Consider the following 19,675-nt stretch of genomic DNA (forward strand, 5'->3'; position numbering starts at 1 on the left):
GCTGTGGTGTTTCATATAATGTCATTGACAAGATATCGTTATGAAAGGAGGTGAAACGTTGAACTTAAAGTATAGTTTCCAGACGTCATAAAAATATTTGACGACCACAACATTTCATTAAAATTTACTTGCTAAGTAAATGGCAGAAGACATAGTGGTTTATACTATTACGACTAAAAACCTGAGTCATATAATTCTATAACAACAAACTTACAAAGTCCTCAAGGACGATATTGTAAACTAACCTTAAACACGATGACGACTAAAGCTGTTTTGCTCTTTTACCAGAAGACTTTGTTGTTGTGAATGGTAAAAATATCTTTGAAGATACTTACTCAGATATACCACAACAGGTTTTGTTGACTTATTTAATACTTTAAGGACGGATGTAACATGTGCTGCAACTAGAGCAGGTTTCATTATGTTTGGATGTCGACTGAGTTTAGTATAAACGATATGAGCTATAATACAAAACTTATATCTGGTTTTTACTACCAACATTTCCTATAACAGGAAAAGGTGTCATACAAGGTTTGTCTGTTCATTGACTTTAAGTACACCTATATTTTATATATTGTTTCAAACTTAGGTTCAAAGTGCTATTCGATGTCGACAGAAAACTACTATGACAAAAGATACTCATGCGTATAAACAACACTTTCTCTGCTGGTTTGCCTATTGTTCATTCGAATGCAGAATTTTCAACCTTAGTGAACTCAAACACTTTAGCAAACATAAACTTAACCTTAGTTGACGCAAACTTTTGTTCCTGTAAAACTTTTATGTCCTATGTATTTGTCAATGACGGCAGAAAGTTTCGAATTGGAAGATGCAACTGGTGAAAGTATTGTACTACAGAACAACTTCAAACAAACAATAGCTCAAGAACAACAAATGCAACAAATGGAACAACAAAGTCAAGAATAAAAAATAATATTTTTTTTATTTTTATAAAAATGTACAGAATAGATGTTTCAGATTTTATGATTCCAAGCATTCAGAAATATGTGTCCATTTAGAGACTATAACAAAGCAGTCGAGAATTTGAAACGTTTAGTCATTTATGTCGACTCTGCCCAGAATGTTATGTTATGAAAGAATGGATGTTGTCTTTAACAAACCAAGAGCAACAATAGTGTCTGAACAAGAATGTAGACAGAAACTTAAGAAAATAAAAGTCGTACAAGTTGGATGAAGATGTTAGATGCTTGGGATATCTTATTGTCAAAGTTAGAAGATTTTTCAGTTCGTGGTATAAAGTTCTATACACCTTCTCCAAACTTCTATTCTATCTTCACTGGATATAAATACGAACAAGTAGAATGGAAAGAAATTTATAGAAGCTTGGTTAGACCATGTCAAAGAAATTATATGCAATGGAAACGAAAGAGTCTATGAGTATATCTTATGTTGGTTTGCAAACATCTTACAACATCCAAGTGCTAAAAATGAAACTGCTCTCATTATAATTGGAAAACAAGGAACTGGTAAGAACACTTCTTTACAGATATTTATGCAAACTGTTAGAGGGCTATTCGAACCCGAATATGACAAACTTAGAAAACATCTGCGGTAAATTTAACTCTTCAATAGAGAATATGAAACTTATAGTATGTAACGAACTTCAAAGTATAGATACAACAAAAGTTTTGAACTCAGATGCTTTGAAGAGTCTTATAACAGACAAAGTTGGAGTTGTTGAAAGAAAATATAAAGACCAAAGAGTTTGTGAAAATGTTGCAAACTTCATTATGGTTTCAAACAATGCTGTTCCGATGAAGTTAGAAAGTTCTGACAGAAGATATGTAGTTGTCAGAACGTCAGATTCTCATATGCAAGATACAGAATATTTTGACGACTTAGCAGAAACTTTGACATCTGACTTTTACAACCACTTGTTCTCATATTTCATGACATTAGATATTTCTAAGTTCAATCCAAGACAAATTCCACATACCGAAGAGAGACAAACATTGTTAGAAGCAAACAAGAGTGTATATGAACTGTTTATAGATGAGACTAACTTTGAGTGTTTAGATGAAAGGTCATTGTACGATGTATAAACAATATTGTCAAGAGTATGGTTATATGGCAGCTCTAAACGAACATTCTTGGCAAATGTCAAAAATCTTTTAGATGTTCAGAACGGCGTATATACAAAGAAAAATTTTTCTGAGTAAATTTTAAAAAAATATTTTTTTATCCGATAGAAAAGATGGAAAATTCATCTCAGTAAACAAGTACATGACAGAAGTCAAAGAAGAACTAGACCCATTCGCTATTTGAATGTTTACTTCTACCATTTTGAAAAGTCTACATTTGACAAAGTTTGGAACATCGAACCAGTTAAGTTTGCTATTGTGACTAAAAATGGTGCGAAATTTGAAGACTTAGACATAGAAGGTTTGTTAGCAGTCAAAGAAAATTTTGACAGAAGGTTTTCAAACCTTAAAGAAGGCAAAGCATACAAACTTGTTATACCTTATGAACCAAAGAAAGCAGACGACTATGAATATTATGAGTCTAAGATAGTTGAAGTTCAAGGTAAATTGGGTAAAAAGATTTTAGAGTCTAAGCCAGTGTTTGCTCCTAAAGAGGAAGAGAACATTGACATTGACCCAGAAATGTTCTAAAAATAAAATTTTATTTTTACATGTCAAATTTCTTTTTCTCTGGAACTGGTTCAGGTTCTTTCTTCTCTTCTTCTACTTTCTTTTCTTTCTTTCTCTCTCTTCTTCTTCTCTGGTGGAGTTATGTCAAATTTCGCAACCATATTTATGTAAAAGTTCTTTGTCCTTTAATAGCTCTTCTATTCTGTTTTCTATTTCATCTTCAAGAACAGCGCATGTGTCTTCTTTGCATTCTAAGAACTTTTGTTGGACTTCATCTTTCCAATCGGCGTCATCTCTGTCAACAAGTCTGTCATTGACAAATTTTAAGACTGCTCTTTGTAATGTTTTATGGTTCTTGTCATATTCCCAGAAACAGAACTTTAGAACAAATTCACCTTTCTTGTTTACACTATGTAAGATTTTATGGTCGACAGATGTTTTGCTGTCAAAAAGTTTGTCTCGAATATAGATAGCGAAATCGCTAGACATTTTCAAAAAGATAAAAATTTTAATTTTTCTAAAAATATGTTAGAAAAAAAGTTTGCTGACATTGACAAGAAATTTGAGAATGTTTTAAACAAGAACAAGAGGAAGTTAGAAAATGCTCAGATAAAACCTATACATGACAAGTTCTTATTTGCTCAGAATGGTATAACAGGTCTAATCGCACCACCTGGGTCGGGTAAGACTTTCACTTATCTTAAAATGGCTGCACAACAACAAGAACTAGATGAGAAGAACCCATTCTATGAGTTAGTTGTCATTTGTAGTACTTCTGGTCAATTTGACCAAACCGTCAATTCGTTCAAAGATATTATAAAAAAGTCTAAGTTAGTATGTATAAAGACTCTGAGTTGTTAGATTGGATAAAGAAGTACCAAAGAAGAGTTTTGAAGTACAATGCTATAAATGAGTATATAAATTCTAAGTTTAAAGACCCAAATGAGGAAATGCAGAGAATATTAGAGAAGAAACACTTCAGAAACAAACAGAAAGAGATAGAATACATTTCGAAGAAATTGCAATCTTACGATTGGAAGACTTACCCTCACAGATGTCTTCTTATCTTAGATGACTTTGCTTCTCATCCTTTGTTAAAGAATAGAGAACAAGACATGTGTCGAATTCTTAAGAAGCTCAGACACTTTAACATCTCAGTTGTCATTTGTGTACAGACAGCAAAGAGTTTAAGTAAGGATGTTAAAGAATACTTACTGACATTATACTTTTCCCTGGATTGTCCGAAGACGATTTCATGGAACTTATGAAAGAGTCCATGGCAGGTAAGTTTGACAGACATGAACTATGGGAGAAGTACAAAGTCATACAAGACCCTCATACTTCTTTCAGAATTCATATCTACGCGAACAAAGTTCAAATTGTAAAAAGTCAAGCTTGAAAATGTAAGTGTTTTGGCGACCAGGGTTTTTTCACGGTATTTCAACTGTTGGTACTGTACAAATACAATATACTGGTGACAGAGACGTCCAGATGAATTGAGAGCAAAGAAGTTTACAAAACAATAGCATTTCACGGAAGATGCTCTTTTTGAAGATTCGTTCGATGAAACCTGCTGGGGCTCCTCAGATTGGCATAAACGACAGCTTCCATCGGGCAGATTTTGGCAGCAGGTCAGTAAGTTGTTCTGAACTGACTTCTCTCCGTCAAATATTGACAGTACGCCAGTTTTGATTAATATTGTATTATAAACTTACTTTAGAAATATCTGTAAGTTTTGTTGTTATATTTTTTGTCTGCTTCAAGAACTTTCACCATCTCGGTTATACAAACTTTCTTTGCTTTATGAAATATTTTTGGTTCAGCAAAGACTGCTATTCTATAACATTTTCCATTGTTTGTATAAAGAACTATTCTGTCAATGAACTTGTATTGTTTGTGTGTGTAAACTTTGTTTTGCTTCAATTCGAAGAGATACTCAATACGTCCATCTTTTTATTCTAAGTAAAATGTCATTTCCGAAAAATAGAAGCGTAAGTGTTTCAAAAGGTTTAATGGCGTGGCAGATGTGAAGTTAAATTCACCAACTCAAACAAACAGTCAAAGTGTTGTTTGTCAATGTCAAAGACAGAGATGTTGAAGTGGGGAAACCATACGAAGACGAAGATGGTATAACAATAGTTCCTGTAAAAAGACAACCAACATACCCTGAAGTTAGCAGAGACTTAAGTTCTGTTGCAGATATTCGAAATGACTACATGCAACTGAAAGATAAGCTTAAAACTCAGGAGAAGATTTGTCAGGCTTTGGGTATAATGTTAAACTTGGTCGAACACAACCCTGTAAAAGTGAACTCATATGTCATCGCACCTCATGAATTTTGAAAGAACTATTGAAACTTTTGACAGAGGCAGACGATATAAACATCAAAGAAATAGAACCCGACGTTAGTTGCTGTGGTGTTTCATATAATGTCATTGACAAGATATACGTTATGAAAGGAGGTGAAAACGTTTGAACTTAAAGTATAGTTTCCAGACGTCATAAAAATATTTGACGACCACAACATTTCATTAAAATTTACTTGCTAAGTAAATGGCAGAAGACATAGTGGTTTATACTATTACGACTAAAAACCTGGAGTCATATAATTCTATAACAACAAACTTAACAAGTCCTCAAGGACGATATTGTAAACTAACCTTAAACACGATGACGACTAAAGCCTGTTTTGCTTCTTTTGACACCAGAAGACTTTGTTGTTGTGAATGGTAAAAAATACTTCTTTGAAGATACTTACTCAGATATACCACAACAGGTTTTGTTGACTTATTTAATACTTTAAGGACGGATGTAACATGTGCTGCAACTAGAGCAGGTTTCATTATGTTTGGATGTCCGACTGAGTTTAGTATAAACGATATGAGCTATAATACAAAACTTATATCTGGTTTTTACTACCAACAGTTTCCTATAACAGGAAAAGGTGTCATACAAGGTTTTGTCTGTTCCATTGACTTTAAGTACACCTATTTTTTATATATTGTTTTTCAAACTTAGGTTCAAAGTGCTATTCGATGTCGACAGAAACTACTATGACCAAAAGATACTCATGCGTATAAACAACACTTTCTCTGCTGGTTTGCCTATTGTTCATTCGAATGCAAGAATTTTCAACCTTAGTGAACTCAAACACTTTAGCAAACATAAACTTAACCTTAGTTGACGCAAACTTTGTTCCTGTAAAACTTTTATGTCCTATGTATTTGTCAATGACGGCAGAAGTTTCGAATTGGAAGATGCAACTGGTGAAAGTATTGTACTACAGAACAACTTCAACAAAAATAGCTCAAGAACAACAAATGCAACAAATGGAACAACAAAGTCAAGAAATAAAAAAATAATATTTTTTTTATTTTTATAAAAATGTACAGAATAGATGTTTCAGATTTTTATGACTTCCAAGCATTCAGAAATATGTGTCCATTTAGAGACTATAACAAAGCAGTCGAGAATTTGAAACGTTTAGTCATTTATGTCGACTCTGCCCCAGAATGTTATGTTATGAAAGAATGGGATGTTGTTTCTTTAACAAACAAGAGCAACAATAGTGTCTGAACAAGAATGTAACAGAAACTAAGAAATAAAAGTCGTACAAGTTGGTATGAAGATGTTAGATGCTTGGGATATCTTATTGTCAAAGTTAAAAGATTTTTCAGTTCGTGGTATAAAGTTTTATACACCTCTCCAAACTTCTATTCTATCTTCACTGGATATAAATACGAACAAGTAGAATGGAAAGAAAATGTTATAGAAGCTTGGTTAGACCATGTCAAAGAAATTATATGCAATGGAAACGAAAGAGTCTATGAGTATATCTTATGTTGGTTTGCAAACATCTTACAACATCCAAGTGCTAAAAATGAAACTGCTCTCATTGTAATTGGAAAACAAGGAACAGGTAAGAACACTTTCTTACAGATATCTTATGCAAACTGTTAGAAGGCTATTCGAACCCGAATATGACTTTTACTTACGAGCATTTAACGTTCAATCTTCGGATGAACTCGGTGAAGATAAAAGGTTAAATTTCAAGAAAACATATAGAAATGAAACATTGTTTAAAGTTCATTCAGAACCTAACCAAGATGGAAACAAACCTACTTTTGTTTCTGCAGACGATGGAACTACAATGAGATGGGGTCATAAAGCTAATCCAGATAGGTGGTTCATAAACTTACAACCACAATTCCAAGAAGTTGTAGACGCAATGGAAGTCAATGGTGAACCGATATAGCTGGTATTTTAAGCGCGGCTTTAATGCCATTGAAAGATATGAAAGATGCAGATATTTTGAACCAGTATGAAATGAACATGGCTGATGGAAATATAACACCTGACGTTCTAGAACATTTATCTCAAAGAACTACACAGAACCATAGAGATGGTATATTTGGTGAAGAGTTTAGAAAGAAAGTTAGGAGGGAGAAGGAAGAGAACCTATTGTACATGACCTTGCAAACGAAAGTTTACAAAATGTCATAAAAACTTACTTTGCAGACAATGAACCGAGAAGGGATGAATATTTAAGAAAACTCAAATGGACAGTACCAAATGAAATGTTAGTATTGAAAAACATGTTCCTTGACAAAATAAAACCAACTACAGAAATAAACGACGCAAGACTGAAAGATTGGGTAAAAGCTTTCCCATTCACAAAAGATATTGTTGGTAACATGGAAAGAAAACCAGAATGGCTACAAAAACATATATTTGGAAACGAGCTTATTCCATATGGACAAGCTCTGTTTGAAGAGCTTGAACCGGAAACTCAGGAAAGAGTCATGCAAACAATACGCAAAGACTCAAATACAGACTATGACAAACTCTTTCTAGGATATAGGTTACCTGAGATGGGCGACCAGAGCCAAAAGGCAAAAAGGACATGGGAAATTTGCAACATACTAGATGAACATAATGCAAAGATGCAACAACTTCAAGCAGAGGGCAATGAAGGAAAAAGAAGAGTTAAAAACTCAGTCAGGAAGAAAGTAAAGCTTGGTCGGAGTGGGTTCTATTATGACATATAAATCCAACTATTCTATATTTTTACTCATATGAAATGTACGCCGCTCAGAATATAACGCCAACAGTTTTGGATGCTATGAATGGAAATGTTTCCGAATGGTATAACGAATGCGACAATGCCATTAGAAGGTCAGAAATAGTTCCTGGAACTTACGAATATACAACTGCTGTTTCTTATGGAAACGTAGGTGAGTTTGGAGAAGGTTCTTCAACAACAGTAGATATTGCTTGCGACAGGTTTCATATAATTTCTATTGACAACTCTTTCTTATACGTGGAACAAGACATTGAAATAAAACCTTCTGCCAAGTTGTCTGACAAGAAAGGTTGCAATGGAATTTTCTATGTCGGATACCAATATGCTCCAGAAGTTTTCATGGGATATAAGATATATTCTAACTCTGACTTAGTTCAAACAGTAACATGGGCAAACTATGAATGGTTCGCTTTGAGAAACTCAGTACAACCACAAGCTAGAGAACAAACAGACCAATGCAACTATTGAGAAAATAAGAAGACTTGACCCTAACGTTCCAGGAGTTTATGTTAACCTTTCTGGACAAACTGCAGCAGCAGTAACCAAAGTAAAACTGAAACTTAGAGTTCCTTTGTCATCTTTCCTCATCTTCAGGTTTTTAAGATACTTGCCAAACTGGGCAGGAAAAATTTCTATCGAACTTACTCCAAGCAAAAATAACTTAGTCATTGCACCAACACAAGACCCATTCACTCTTACAGAAGTAGTGGGAACAAATAAAACGTCATTCGCCGACTTTTGCAAAGATAAGTTGACTTAGACTTTGGTTTCTCAAACTTCAACACTGAAGTAAACTATTATTTCAATGCTGCTGGAGCTTGGGACCCAGTTAAGTTCACATGCGAAAAGTTTGAATGCAAGAGAATAGAAAGCAGACTTGCAGTCTATATGTTGGACCCAGATATTTCAAATGCTTTAGCTGCCAAATATATTGCAGTTCCACTTATGTTCCCTATACACCAAATATCTGTCAAAGACTTTGCAGGTGAAGTTGGAAACCAAAGTGCTGACCCAGGTGCAAGAACAGATATTGCTTTAACAACTGCAATGAAACATGCAGATACTATGTTTGTACTGTTCAGACGAACTATAAATGACTATTCTTGCTTCTACAACCCTGGTATTAAATATCATATAAACATAGATGGCAAATATTATCCAAGAGAAGAATATTCTACAGTTGAGGATATGAGGTCATACAACTTGACATTAGATGCTATGAACTTTAACAACAACTTCACAACAACCATTAACCCTGAAATGCAAAGTTCTATTATGCCATATGTGAAAGTATGGACTCATACAGGAGGTCAAAAAACTCAATATACAAATGGAGACCGTTCAAACTTTTGGCTTGGCATTCCATTTGCTGACTCAGAAGACTTTATGGGTGGTATTTCAACTGTTGGTACTGTACAAATACAATATACTGGTGACAGAGACGGTCCAGATGAATTGAGAGCAAAGAAGTTTACAAAACCAATAGCACTTTTCACGGAAGATGCTCTTTTGAAGATTCGTTCGATGAAACCTGCTGGGGCTCCTCAGATTGGCATAACGACAGCTTCCATCGAGCAGATTTTGGCAGCAGGTCAGTAAGTTGTTCTTGAACTGACTTCTCTCCGTCAAATATTGACAGTACGCCAGTTTTGACATAATATTGTATTATAAACTTACCTTTAGAAATATCTGTAAGTTTTGTTGTTATATTTTTGTCTGCTTCAAGAACTTTCACCATCTCGGTTATACCAACTTTCTTTGCTTTATGAAAATATTTTGGTTCAGCAAAGACTGCTATTCTATAACATTTTCCATTGTTTGTATAAAGAACTATTCTGTCAATGAACTTGTATTGTTTGTGTGTGTAAACTTTGTTTTGCTTCAATTCGAAGAGATACTCAAATACGTCCATCTTTTTATTCTAAGTAAAATGTCATTTCCGAAAAATAGAAGCGTAAGTGTTTCAAAAGGTTTAATGGCGGTGGCAGATGTGAAGTTAAATTCACCAACTCAAACAAACAGTCAAAGTGTTGTTGTCAATGTCAAAGACAGAGATGTTGAAGTGGGGAAACCATACGAAGACGAAGATGGTATAACAATAGTTCCTGTAAAAGAACAACCAACATACCCTGAAGTTAGCAGAGACTTAAGTTCTGTTGCAGATATTCGAAATGACTACATGCAACTGAAAGATAAGCTTAAAACTCAGGAGAAGATTTGTCAGGCTTTGGGTATAATGTTAAACTTGGTCGAACACAACCCTGTAAAAGTGAACTCATATGTCATCGCACCTCATGAAATTTTGAAAGAACTATTGAAACTTTTGACAGAGGCAGACGATATAAACATCAAAGAAATAGAACCCGACGTTAGTTGCTGTGGTGTTTCATATAATGTCATTGACAAGATATACGTTATGAAAGGAGGTGAAACGTTGAACTTAAAGTATAGTTTCCCAGACGTCATAAAAATATTTGACGACCACAACATTTCATTAAAATTTACTTGCTAAGTAAATGGCAGAAGACATAGTGGTTTATACTATTACGACTAAAAACCCTGAGTCATATAATTCTATAACAACAAACTTACAAAGTCCTCAAGGACGATATTGTAAACTAACCTTAAACACGATGACGACTAAAGCCTGTTTTGCTCTTTTGACACCAGAAGACTTTGTTGTTGTGAATGGTAAAAAATACTTCTTTGAAGATACTTACTCAGATATACCACCAACAGGTTTTGTTGACTTATTTAATACTTTAAGGACGGATGTAACATGTGCTGCAACTAGAGCAGGTTTCATTATGTTTGGATGTCCGACTGAGTTTAGTATAAACGATATGAGCTATAATACAAAACTTATATCTGGTTTTTACTACCAACAGTTTCCTATAACAGGAAAAGGTGTCATACAAGGTTTGTCTGTTCCATTGACTTTAAGTACACCTATTTTATATATTGTTTCAAACTTAGGTTCAAAGTGCTATTCGAATGTCGACAGAAACTACTATGACCAAAAGATACTCATGCGTATAAACAACACTTTCTCTGCTGGTTTGCCTATTGTTCATTCGAATGCAGAATTTTCAGCTTTAGTGAACTCAAACACTTTAGCAAACATAAACTTAACCTTAGTTGACGCAAACTTTGTTCCTGTAAAACTTTTATGTCCTATGTATTTGTCAATGACGGCAGAAAGTTTCGAATTGGAAGATGCAACTGGTGAAAGTATTGTACTACAAGAACAACTTCAACAACAAATAGCTCAAGAACAACAAATGCAACAAATGGAACAACAAAGTCAAGAATAAAAAAAATATTTTTTTTATTTTTATAAAAATGTACAGAATAGATGTTTCAGATTTTTATGACTTCCAAGCATTCAGAAATATGTGTCCATTTAGAGACTATAACAAAGCAGTCGAGAATTTGAAACGTTTAGTCATTTATGTCGACTCTGCCCCAGAATGTTATGTTATGAAAGAATGGGATGTTGTCTTTAACAAACCAAGAGCAACAATAGTGTCTGAACAAGAATGTAAACAGAAACTTAAGAAAATAAAAGTCGTACAAGTTGGTATGAAGATGTTAGATGCTTGGGATATCTTATTGTCAAAGTTAGAAGATTTTTCAGTTCGTGGTATAAAGTTTTATACACCTCTCCAAACTTCTATTCTATCTTCACTGGATATAAATACGAACAAGTAGAATGGAAAGAAAATGTTATAGAAGCTTGGTTAGACCATGTCAAAGAAATTATATGCAATGGAAACGAAAGAGTCTATGAGTATATCTTATGTTGGTTTGCAAACATCTTACAACATCCAAGTGCTAAAAATGAAACTGCTCTCATTGTAATTGGAAAACAAGGAACAGGTAAGAACACTTTCTTTACAGATATCTTATGCAAACTGTTAGAAGGCTATTCGAACCCGAATATGACAAACTTAGAAAACATCTGCGGTAAATTTAACTCTTCAATAGAGAATATGAAACTTATAGTATGTAACGAACTTCAAAGTATAGATACAACAAAGGTTTTGAACTCAGATGCTTTGAAGAGTCTTATAACAGACAAAGTTGGAGTTGTTGAAAGAAAATATAAAGACCAAAGAGTTTGTGAAAATGTTGCAAACTTCATTATGGTTTCAAACAATACTGTTCCGATGAAGTTAGAAAGTTCTGACAGAAGATATGTAGTTGTCAGAACGTCAGATTCTCATATGCAAGATACAGAATATTTTGACGACTTAGCAGAAACTTTGACATCTGACTTTTACAACCACTTGTTCTCATACTTTATGACATTAGATATTTCTAAGTTCAATCCAAGACAAATTCCACATACCGAAGAGAGACAAACATTGTTAGAAGCAAACAAGAGTGTATATGAACTGTTTATAGATGAGACTAACTTTGAGTGTTTAGATGAAAGGTCATTGTACGATTCGTATAAACAGTATTGTCAAGAGTATGGTTATATGACAGCGTCTAAACGAACATTCTTGGCAAATGTCAAAAATCTTTTAGATGTTCAGAACGGCGTATATACAAAGAAAAATTTTTCTGAGTAAATTTTAAAAAAATATTTTTTTATCCGATAGAAAAGATGGCAAAATTCATCTCAGTAAACAAGTACATGACAGAAGTCAAAGAAGAACTAGACCCATTCGCATATTTGAATGTTTACTTCTACCATTTTGAAAAGTCTACATTTGACAAAGTTTGGAACATCGAACCAGTTAAGTTTGCTATTGTGACTAAAAATGGTGCGAAATTTGAAGACTTAGACATAGAAGGTTTGTTAGCAGTCAAAGAAAATTTTGACAGAAGGTTTTCAAACCTTAAAGAAGGCAAAGCATACAAACTTGTTATACCTTATGAACCAAAGAAAGCAGACGACTATGAATATTATGAGTCTAAGATAGTTGAAGTTCAAGGTAAATTGGGTAAAAAGATTTTAGAGTCTAAGCCAGTGTTTACTCCTAAAGAGGAAGAGAACATTGACATTGACCCAGAAATGTTCTAAAAATAAAATTTTATTTTTACATGTCAAATTTCTTTTTCTCTGGAACTGGTTCAGGTTCTTTCTTCTCTTCTTCTACTTTCTTTTCTTTCTTCTCTCTCTTCTTCTTCTTCTCTGGTGGAGTTATGTCAAATTTGGCGCAACCATATTTATGTAAAAGTTCTTTGTCCTTTAATAGCTCTTCTATTCTGTTTTCTATTTCATCTTCAAGAACAGCGCATGTGTCTTCTTTGCATTCTAAGAACTTTTGTTGGACTTCATCTTTCCAATCGGCGTCATCTCTGTCAACAAGTCTGTCATTGACAAATTTTAAGACTGCTCTTTGTAATGTTTTATGGTTCTTGTCATATTCCCAGAAACAGAACTTTAGAACAAATTCACCTTTCTTGTTTACACTATGTAAGATTTTATGGTCGACAGATGTTTTGCTGTCGAAAAGTTTGTCTCGAATATAGATAGCAAAATCGCTAGACATTTTCAAAAAGATAAAAATTTTAATTTTTCTAAAAATATGTTAGAAAAAAAGTTTGCTGACATTGACAAGAAATTTGAGAATGTTTTAAACAAGAACAAGAGGAAGTTAGAAAATGCTCAGATAAAACCCATACATGACAAGTTCCTATTTGCTCAGAATGGTATAACAGGTCTAATCGCACCACCTGGGTCGGGCAAGACTTTCACTTATCTTAAAATGGCTGCACAACAACAAGAACTAGATGAGAAGAACCCATTCTATGAGTTAGTAGTCATTTGTAGTACTTCTGGTCAATTTGACCAAACCGTCAATTCGTTCAAAGATATTATAAAAAAGTCAAAACTAGTATGTATAAAAGACTCTGAGTTGTTAGATTGGATAAAGAAGTACCAAAGAAGAGTTTTGAAGTACAATGCTATAAATGAGTATATAAACTCGAAGTTTAAAGACCCAAATGAGGAAATGCAGAGAATATTAGAGAAGAAACACTTCCGAAACAAACAGAAAGAGATAGAATACATTTCGAAGAAATTGCAATCTTACGATTGGAAGACTTACCCTCACAGATGTCTTCTTATCTTAGATGACTTTGCTTCTCATCCTTTGTTAAAGAACAGAGAACAAGACATGTGTCGAATTCTTAAGAAGCTCAGACACTTTAACATCTCAGTTGTCATTTGTGTACAGACAGCAAAGAGTTTAAGTAAGGATGTTAAAAGAATACTTACTGATATCATACTTTTCCCTGGATTGTCCGAAGACGATTTCATGGAACTTATGAAAGAGTCCATGGCAGGTAAGTTTGACAGACATGAACTATGGGAGAAGTACAAAGTCATACAAGACCCTCATACTTCTTTCAGAATTCACATCTACGCGAACAAAGTTCAAATTGTAAAAAGTCAAGCTTGAAAATGTAAGTGTTTTGGCGACCAGGGTTTTTTCACTACTCGCTGTTCTTCTCTCGGTTTTCCGAGGAAATTCATGAATTTTGTTGCTGAATTCAATAAAAATATATTTTAGGTGAAGAGGTGAGATTTCACCTCTTTTTTCACCTCTTTTTTCACCTGTTATTTTATAAGCGTTTTACATGGTAAACGTTATTTTTTAAATTTTGTGAAAACTCAACGGTTTGACACAAGCCCTAAAAATTATTTTACTCAGAATTTTGTTGCTGAATTCAATAAAAATATATTTTAGGTGAAGAGGTGAGATTTCACCTCTTTTTTCACCTCTTTTTTCACCTGTTATTTTATAAGCGTTTTACATGAATTGTATGATGTATATTTGAAATCCTAAACAATTTCGTAGCTTCTATTTCTTCTGTCAGTACATCGAATGTTTTAACGATACCGAAAGTTTCTTTATACTTCTTCTTGACGTCAGATAGAAGGAAATCGTCAGCAGTTGGATAGTTTTTGTTCAGAAATGCTAACATGTTCATTTTATCTTCTGCTGGTTTCTCTACTTCTTTCTTTAAGTCAGCATAGTCGTTTCGCATACGTTCTATCTCTTTGACGGAGTAGTTATATTCCTCATTGCTGCTTTACATTTTGAACATTGCGGGTTCATTTTTGCGTTATATTCTGAAACCTTACCTGCTAAAACAACTAAGGCGTCAATTGCTCTCTTTAACCAAAAGTTGCGGGTCTTATTTGTTCATTCCATATCTTTACCTCTTCTATCTTTATCTCTTATCTGCATACACATTTTGCAACTAACGAAACAAAGTTGTCCGTAGGTCTTAAACTCCCCAGATTTTGTATATGTCAGAGATGTTCTTATATACCAATCGCAATCTTTGTCCATGACTTTGTGGTTGCAATGAAATCCAAGAAACTCATAGTTAACCTTTCGTATGAACTTCTTTATTTCTACTGAGTCAGTTGCTTTGACTTCTATTTCATCGAATTCTGGAATAGTAAGGCTTTGTTGTTGGATTTCAGGAAGTTTAGGTAGATGGTCAATAATGTCCTGCATTTCATAAAGATACTGTTCATTTGTTTCATCTTTCGCAGTGCAATCTAAATCTCCTTGGAGAAGTTCTTGCTTTATCTTCTGGATTTCTGTTTCGAAAGTATATGAAGAAGGAATGAAGCTTTTCATCTCTACTAACATTGAAGTTGGGTTCATGACTAAAGAGTTTGGTGCTGTTGTTGCTAACATGTTCTTACAATAAAAATAAAAAAATATTTTTTTAAAAAAACCAACTTTATTTTTTATTTCGGGAAAATTCATGAGGTGAAAAAGAGGTGAAAAAAGAGGTGAAATCTCACCTCTTCACCTAAAATATATTTTGTCTGATTTACGCTCATTACGATGAAGTTTCGACAAAACATTTACGTTCATGTTTGACAAACATTTACGATGAAATCATGAAAATTCATGAGGTGAAAAAAGAGGTGAAAAAAGAGGTGAAATCTCACCTCTTCACCTAAAATATATTTTTGTCTGATTTACGCTCATTACGATGAAGTTTCGACAAAACATTTACGTTCATGTTTGACAAAACATTTACGATGAAATCATGAAAATTCATGAGGTGAAAAAAGAGGTGAAAAAAGAGGTGAAATCTCACCTCTTCACCTAAAATTATTTTTGTCTGATTTACGCTCATTACGATGAAGTTTCGACAAAACATTTACGTTCATGTTTGACAAAACATTTACGATGAAATCATGAAAATTCATGAGGTGAAAAAAGAGGTGAAAAAAGAGGTGAAATCTCACCTCTTCACCTAAAATATATTTTTGCTGAATTCAGCAACAAAATTCAAATTGTAAAAAGTCAAGCTTGAAAAATGTAAGTGTTTAGTCTTAGTAAGATGGTAGCTTCTTAAAGCATATGCCGTCCTTGAGTTTTATGTACGTGAAGAGAAGTACAATGAATTCAATTACGAGTACAATTGCAATGACAACTAAGGCAACTATTTTTGTCTTTTGGCCAGCAAGGTACTTCTTCTCTTCCAATGGTTCGGCAGAACTATACTCACTCATGAGAAATGCCAAAACGGTTTAATAGAAAAAGTGTCATTTTTTCATGTCCGAAGACTCGAAGGTGCAACACTTCCAAAATACCGACGAACTCAGAAGAGCAGCATGGCAGTATGTTCTTGACAACTTCTTTGAGTTCTCCAGGTACACCTTGGAAAATGCTGAAGAACTCCGACACAGAGAATTTGGAGAAATTGCACTCCAATACTACCTTGACAAACAAAGGGTAAACAAAGGGTAAAATAAGACTAAAAAACTTAAACGTTTAAAAAGTGACATTTTTATGAGCTCCGAGTCACCGAGAAAAACTTGGTCAGATGTTAGCAGCTTACTTCCTGAGGAGGATGGAAGCGTTACATACGTAAGGTTCAAAAACAACGAACCTGGAATTGCGTACCAATTCGCAATTACAATGACCATGGAAGAGTAACGAAAGGTTCTACAAGAGAAACCAGCTCTAAACAACTCAGAAAAGAAAGAATAAAAAGTTAACTCGTACTTGTTTATTTTTTTTACTTGTATGGGCAAGCTGCAAGAATGAAGTCGACTATCTCAGTCTTTGTCTTGACCAGTTGGACTGCTCTTGCGAGTACGTCTGTTTTGCGGTCTCCAGCTGGTGTCTGACCTTCGTAATTGCGCATGTTCTTGAGAGCTCCAACTGTAAATGGTTGTAGGATGAAGAGTCTCTCAGACTGCTTGAGGTAGTCTTCACGGTCACGAACCGAATCTGTGGTACGAGTCGAATCGGTCGATTTGAGGGAAGAGACTGAAAGCCTGTCTTCTTCCATTGGGGTAGTAGCATACTCTTTGCGTAAGCGGTTCAGACCTTCCTCGAACTCTTGGTCTCTCTTGGATTGAGATTGGAATTGTGGGGCAGGGTTTTGCATAAACATCCAAGGGTTGGGGAAGTAAGGCATAGGCTGAGGAGGAGGGTAGTTCGGGAAGCCTTGTGGTAGGTAGTAACCTTGAGGTGGAAATTGGTAGTATTTGGTGGAGGACTTGCTGGAACTGAGGTTGCTGAGGTGCAGGGGCTGGTGCTTTAGGTTCCTCTGGTTTGGGAATGGGCTCGGTTGGTGGTACGTCGGACATCTGTTTGTGGCTTAACCGTCGGAAGGAAAAACCTTTCCTGTCGAAGGAAAAACCTTTCCTGTCGGAAGGAAAAACCTTTCCTGTCGGAAGGAAAAACCTTTCCTGTCGGAAGGAAAAACTTTTTCTGAAGTTCGACCAAAAGTTCTCAATTTTCGAAAAATTTGAAATGGTTTACGGACGGACAACTGGAAGAGTCCTTCCTGTCGTCGGGAAAATTTTTTCCAAGTTGTCGGGAAAATATTTTCCTGTCGGATGGAAGGACTCGGAATACCAGAAGGATTTGACGAGGCAATTTACCTTATAGAGTTAAATGAAGTTGTTAAGCAGTACTTGCGCAGGGTAATGAAGCCCAAGGTCAAGTTCACCACACTATTTCTGGAAGGTCTACACTTCAGCTCGAGACTTCGACTGGAATTCCAATTCAAATACCAGACGGACAGCCTACGATGGCATAAAGGACGCAAAAGAGAAGCTCTTGTTAAGTTCCTAAACAAACGTCCTTGGATAAAAACCAAACAAGGAGAACCCCCTACCCCATATGAAATTGGCAATTCAGTCTCTCCTTCACTTCTCGGTCACGCCGTTCTACATAACCTGTGAAGGCGACATCCAACCAGTTCAGTCAACCTTAACGTTTTGAGTAAAAACATTTTTTTTCATTTTTTGAATGAAGCAAGTTAATTCGTCCCACACCAATCTCAATGGACCGATGAAGAGTTTCAAGCTATGGTTGAAGGCGTTGAGAACGACATAGACGGCGAACTTGAAGGAGCTCAAATCACAATTGCAACCAAAATTGCAGGAGTCAAGGAACAGATAGCTCCACTTAAAGCTACCAAAGCTACTCTTGACCTCATGGATAGTTACCGTTTAGATGTCAAGAGTGGAATAAGACAATTAAAATTAAAACTTCTAAACTACGAAGCTATACTCCAAAAGTTAGCAGAAATGAGAAGACTTTACCAGAGCTACTTACATGTAAGGGACTTACCTTCAAGCAGTCCGACCAAAGATGAATTTTCTGACATTGTCCCAATTTTGTCCGAAAGTCAGCTCAGATGTTTTGAACTGCTCCCAACATATCCAGAATATGAACGTTTGCCTGAACTCTTCCGCAATCTCAAAAACGTTTTTTGGTTCTCATGTTCGAAACTTTTATCGGAAGAGACAACAAACGTTCAGAAGAAGAACAAGATATTATTTTAAACTTGTTGTATGACTTAACCGTCATAACAAGCTTTTTGAAGTAAAACCGTCATTCTCAAACCACTTCATTTTTTCGATGTCCGAACAAGCACCGAAGCCGAACACAATGGCAGATGTCCTTTCAATGTTGCCAGACAAGCGCCCAGTTCAAATTCAAATTTTGAATTTGAAAGCTCATCTGACAAACACCGTTAAGACTCTCCAAAGTAGTCTTATGGAAGAGATGAAGGGACTTAAAGGTGAGTTCCTCATGAACCAAGCTTCCAATGAGAAAGTCCTGAACGATTTGACGGAAACCTTGCGCATTTACGCGAGAGAGAACCGAGACCTTGCCAGACTCATCTACCGTTTCTTCGAAGAGATAGATGCCATCTGGAAGGTACTCGGAAAGGACAGAACCTCCAACACCGTAATTCGTGAGTACCAAATTGAAGAAGGAATTGTCGAGGAAGAAGAGAAACACGAAGAAGAGGAAGAGGAAGAAGAGGAAGAAGAGAAACACGAAGAAGAGGAAGTTTGGGCAACCCTTGTTGCCGATGACAACTTACGAAATTTCCCAACCCTACCATATACCAAATCCGCAACAAGAGACAGGCAAGGTTCTTACCCCAGTCCTCAACAACTTGGGACACTTGACCCTTACCCTTCGAAATTACGGTACAATTTCCATGGGAAGGCTTGTCGGTATGCAATGGTTCCAAATCCAAACAAGAAGACGAAGGTCAGACACATTGACGGTGACAAAGCTCACAACCGTAAGGAGAACCTCGAGTGGTTCTAAGAGTAAAAAAATTTTATTTTAGGGGGAAACCCCAAGTAAATTTAGGTGTTTATTTGGATAAGTATGTGAAATTAAGGTCAATTTGCAAATTAGTTCCCGACCTTTGAATTGGACTCTTTCGTTCTCCCAGTTGCGTAGGAGGTCGTCCCAGAGGAGTTGGTAGATTGCCAATCCAAGGACGATTTGTCCTCCCAGGCATTGAGGATGTACTGCTCGTAGAGTCTCATGACCTCTCCTTGCAACCAGACACTCTCCCTTGGAACGTAAGGCTTCTTCGAAGTGCTCGAATGCGATTGGCTGCGTGACCATCCGAAATGACACTTTTTGTACGTTTGGTCAATGTTCGTGTCTCGTGCCATAGTCGACGAAAATACAAACAAACAGGTTATATATGAGTTTGAGACCAA

The 19,675-nt window shown here is 35.4% G+C and overlaps 8 protein-coding genes and 7 pseudogenes across 15 annotated transcripts, besides 1 other annotated feature; 11 read left to right on the forward strand and 4 right to left on the reverse strand.

Moving 5' to 3' along the window:
* Positions 1-19,675: part of a mobile genetic element that runs on past both edges of the window.
* On the forward strand, positions 1,192-2,066 carry TVAGG3_0319650 (annotated as a pseudogene). The gene has a single exon. A coding segment is annotated over exon 1 (875 nt).
* TVAGG3_0319660 lies at positions 2,287-2,633 on the forward strand (annotated as a pseudogene). Its single transcript has one exon. A coding segment is annotated over exon 1 (347 nt).
* Positions 2,650-3,101, reverse strand: TVAGG3_0319670 (annotated as a pseudogene). Its single transcript has one exon. A coding segment is annotated over exon 1 (452 nt).
* TVAGG3_0319680 lies at positions 3,138-3,946 on the forward strand (annotated as a pseudogene). The gene has a single exon. A coding segment is annotated over exon 1 (809 nt).
* TVAGG3_0319690 (protein of unknown function, DUF4106 family) lies at positions 8,743-9,294 on the forward strand (the record flags this gene model as incomplete). Its single annotated transcript, XM_051230135.1, has 1 exon — positions 8,743-9,294. One exon carries the CDS (start codon positions 8,743-8,745, stop codon positions 9,292-9,294), a length of 552 nt encoding a protein of 183 aa, XP_051099865.1.
* TVAGG3_0319700 (protein of unknown function, DUF4106 family) lies at positions 9,671-10,207 on the forward strand (the record flags this gene model as incomplete). The annotated part of the gene is made up of 1 exon (XM_051230136.1): positions 9,671-10,207. The coding sequence occupies one exon, from the start codon at positions 9,671-9,673 to the stop codon at positions 10,205-10,207; it is 537 nt and encodes a 178-aa protein (XP_051099866.1).
* TVAGG3_0319710 (uncharacterized protein) lies at positions 10,329-11,009 on the forward strand (the record flags this gene model as incomplete). Its single annotated transcript, XM_051230137.1, has 1 exon — positions 10,329-11,009. One exon carries the CDS (start codon positions 10,329-10,331, stop codon positions 11,007-11,009), a length of 681 nt encoding a protein of 226 aa, XP_051099867.1.
* TVAGG3_0319720 (uncharacterized protein) lies at positions 11,637-12,272 on the forward strand (the record flags this gene model as incomplete). The annotated part of the gene is made up of 1 exon (XM_051230138.1): positions 11,637-12,272. The coding sequence occupies one exon, from the start codon at positions 11,637-11,639 to the stop codon at positions 12,270-12,272; it is 636 nt and encodes a 211-aa protein (XP_051099868.1).
* TVAGG3_0319730 (protein of unknown function, DUF4108 family) lies at positions 12,308-12,727 on the forward strand (the record flags this gene model as incomplete). The annotated part of the gene is made up of 1 exon (XM_051230139.1): positions 12,308-12,727. One exon carries the CDS (start codon positions 12,308-12,310, stop codon positions 12,725-12,727), a length of 420 nt encoding a protein of 139 aa, XP_051099869.1.
* Positions 12,744-13,199, reverse strand: TVAGG3_0319740 (uncharacterized protein; the record flags this gene model as incomplete). Its single annotated transcript, XM_051230140.1, has 1 exon — positions 12,744-13,199. The coding sequence occupies one exon, from the start codon at positions 13,197-13,199 to the stop codon at positions 12,744-12,746; it is 456 nt and encodes a 151-aa protein (XP_051099870.1).
* On the forward strand, positions 13,236-14,111 carry TVAGG3_0319750 (protein of unknown function, DUF4106 family; the record flags this gene model as incomplete). Its single annotated transcript, XM_051230141.1, has 1 exon — positions 13,236-14,111. The coding sequence occupies one exon, from the start codon at positions 13,236-13,238 to the stop codon at positions 14,109-14,111; it is 876 nt and encodes a 291-aa protein (XP_051099871.1).
* TVAGG3_0319760 lies at positions 14,452-15,365 on the reverse strand (annotated as a pseudogene). The gene has a single exon. A coding segment is annotated over exon 1 (914 nt).
* Positions 18,006-18,531, forward strand: TVAGG3_0319770 (annotated as a pseudogene). The gene has a single exon. A coding segment is annotated over exon 1 (526 nt).
* Positions 18,601-19,268, forward strand: TVAGG3_0319780 (annotated as a pseudogene). Its single transcript has one exon. A coding segment is annotated over exon 1 (668 nt).
* TVAGG3_0319790 (uncharacterized protein) lies at positions 19,318-19,577 on the reverse strand (the record flags this gene model as incomplete). The annotated part of the gene is made up of 1 exon (XM_051230142.1): positions 19,318-19,577. A coding segment is annotated over one exon (260 nt), but the record flags the coding sequence as incomplete, so codon positions are not given.

The sequence above is a fragment of the Trichomonas vaginalis genome, chromosome V (assembly GCF_026262505.1).
Source record: "Trichomonas vaginalis G3 chromosome V, whole genome shotgun sequence".
In the NCBI taxonomy this organism is placed as follows: domain Eukaryota; phylum Parabasalia; order Trichomonadida; family Trichomonadidae; genus Trichomonas; species Trichomonas vaginalis.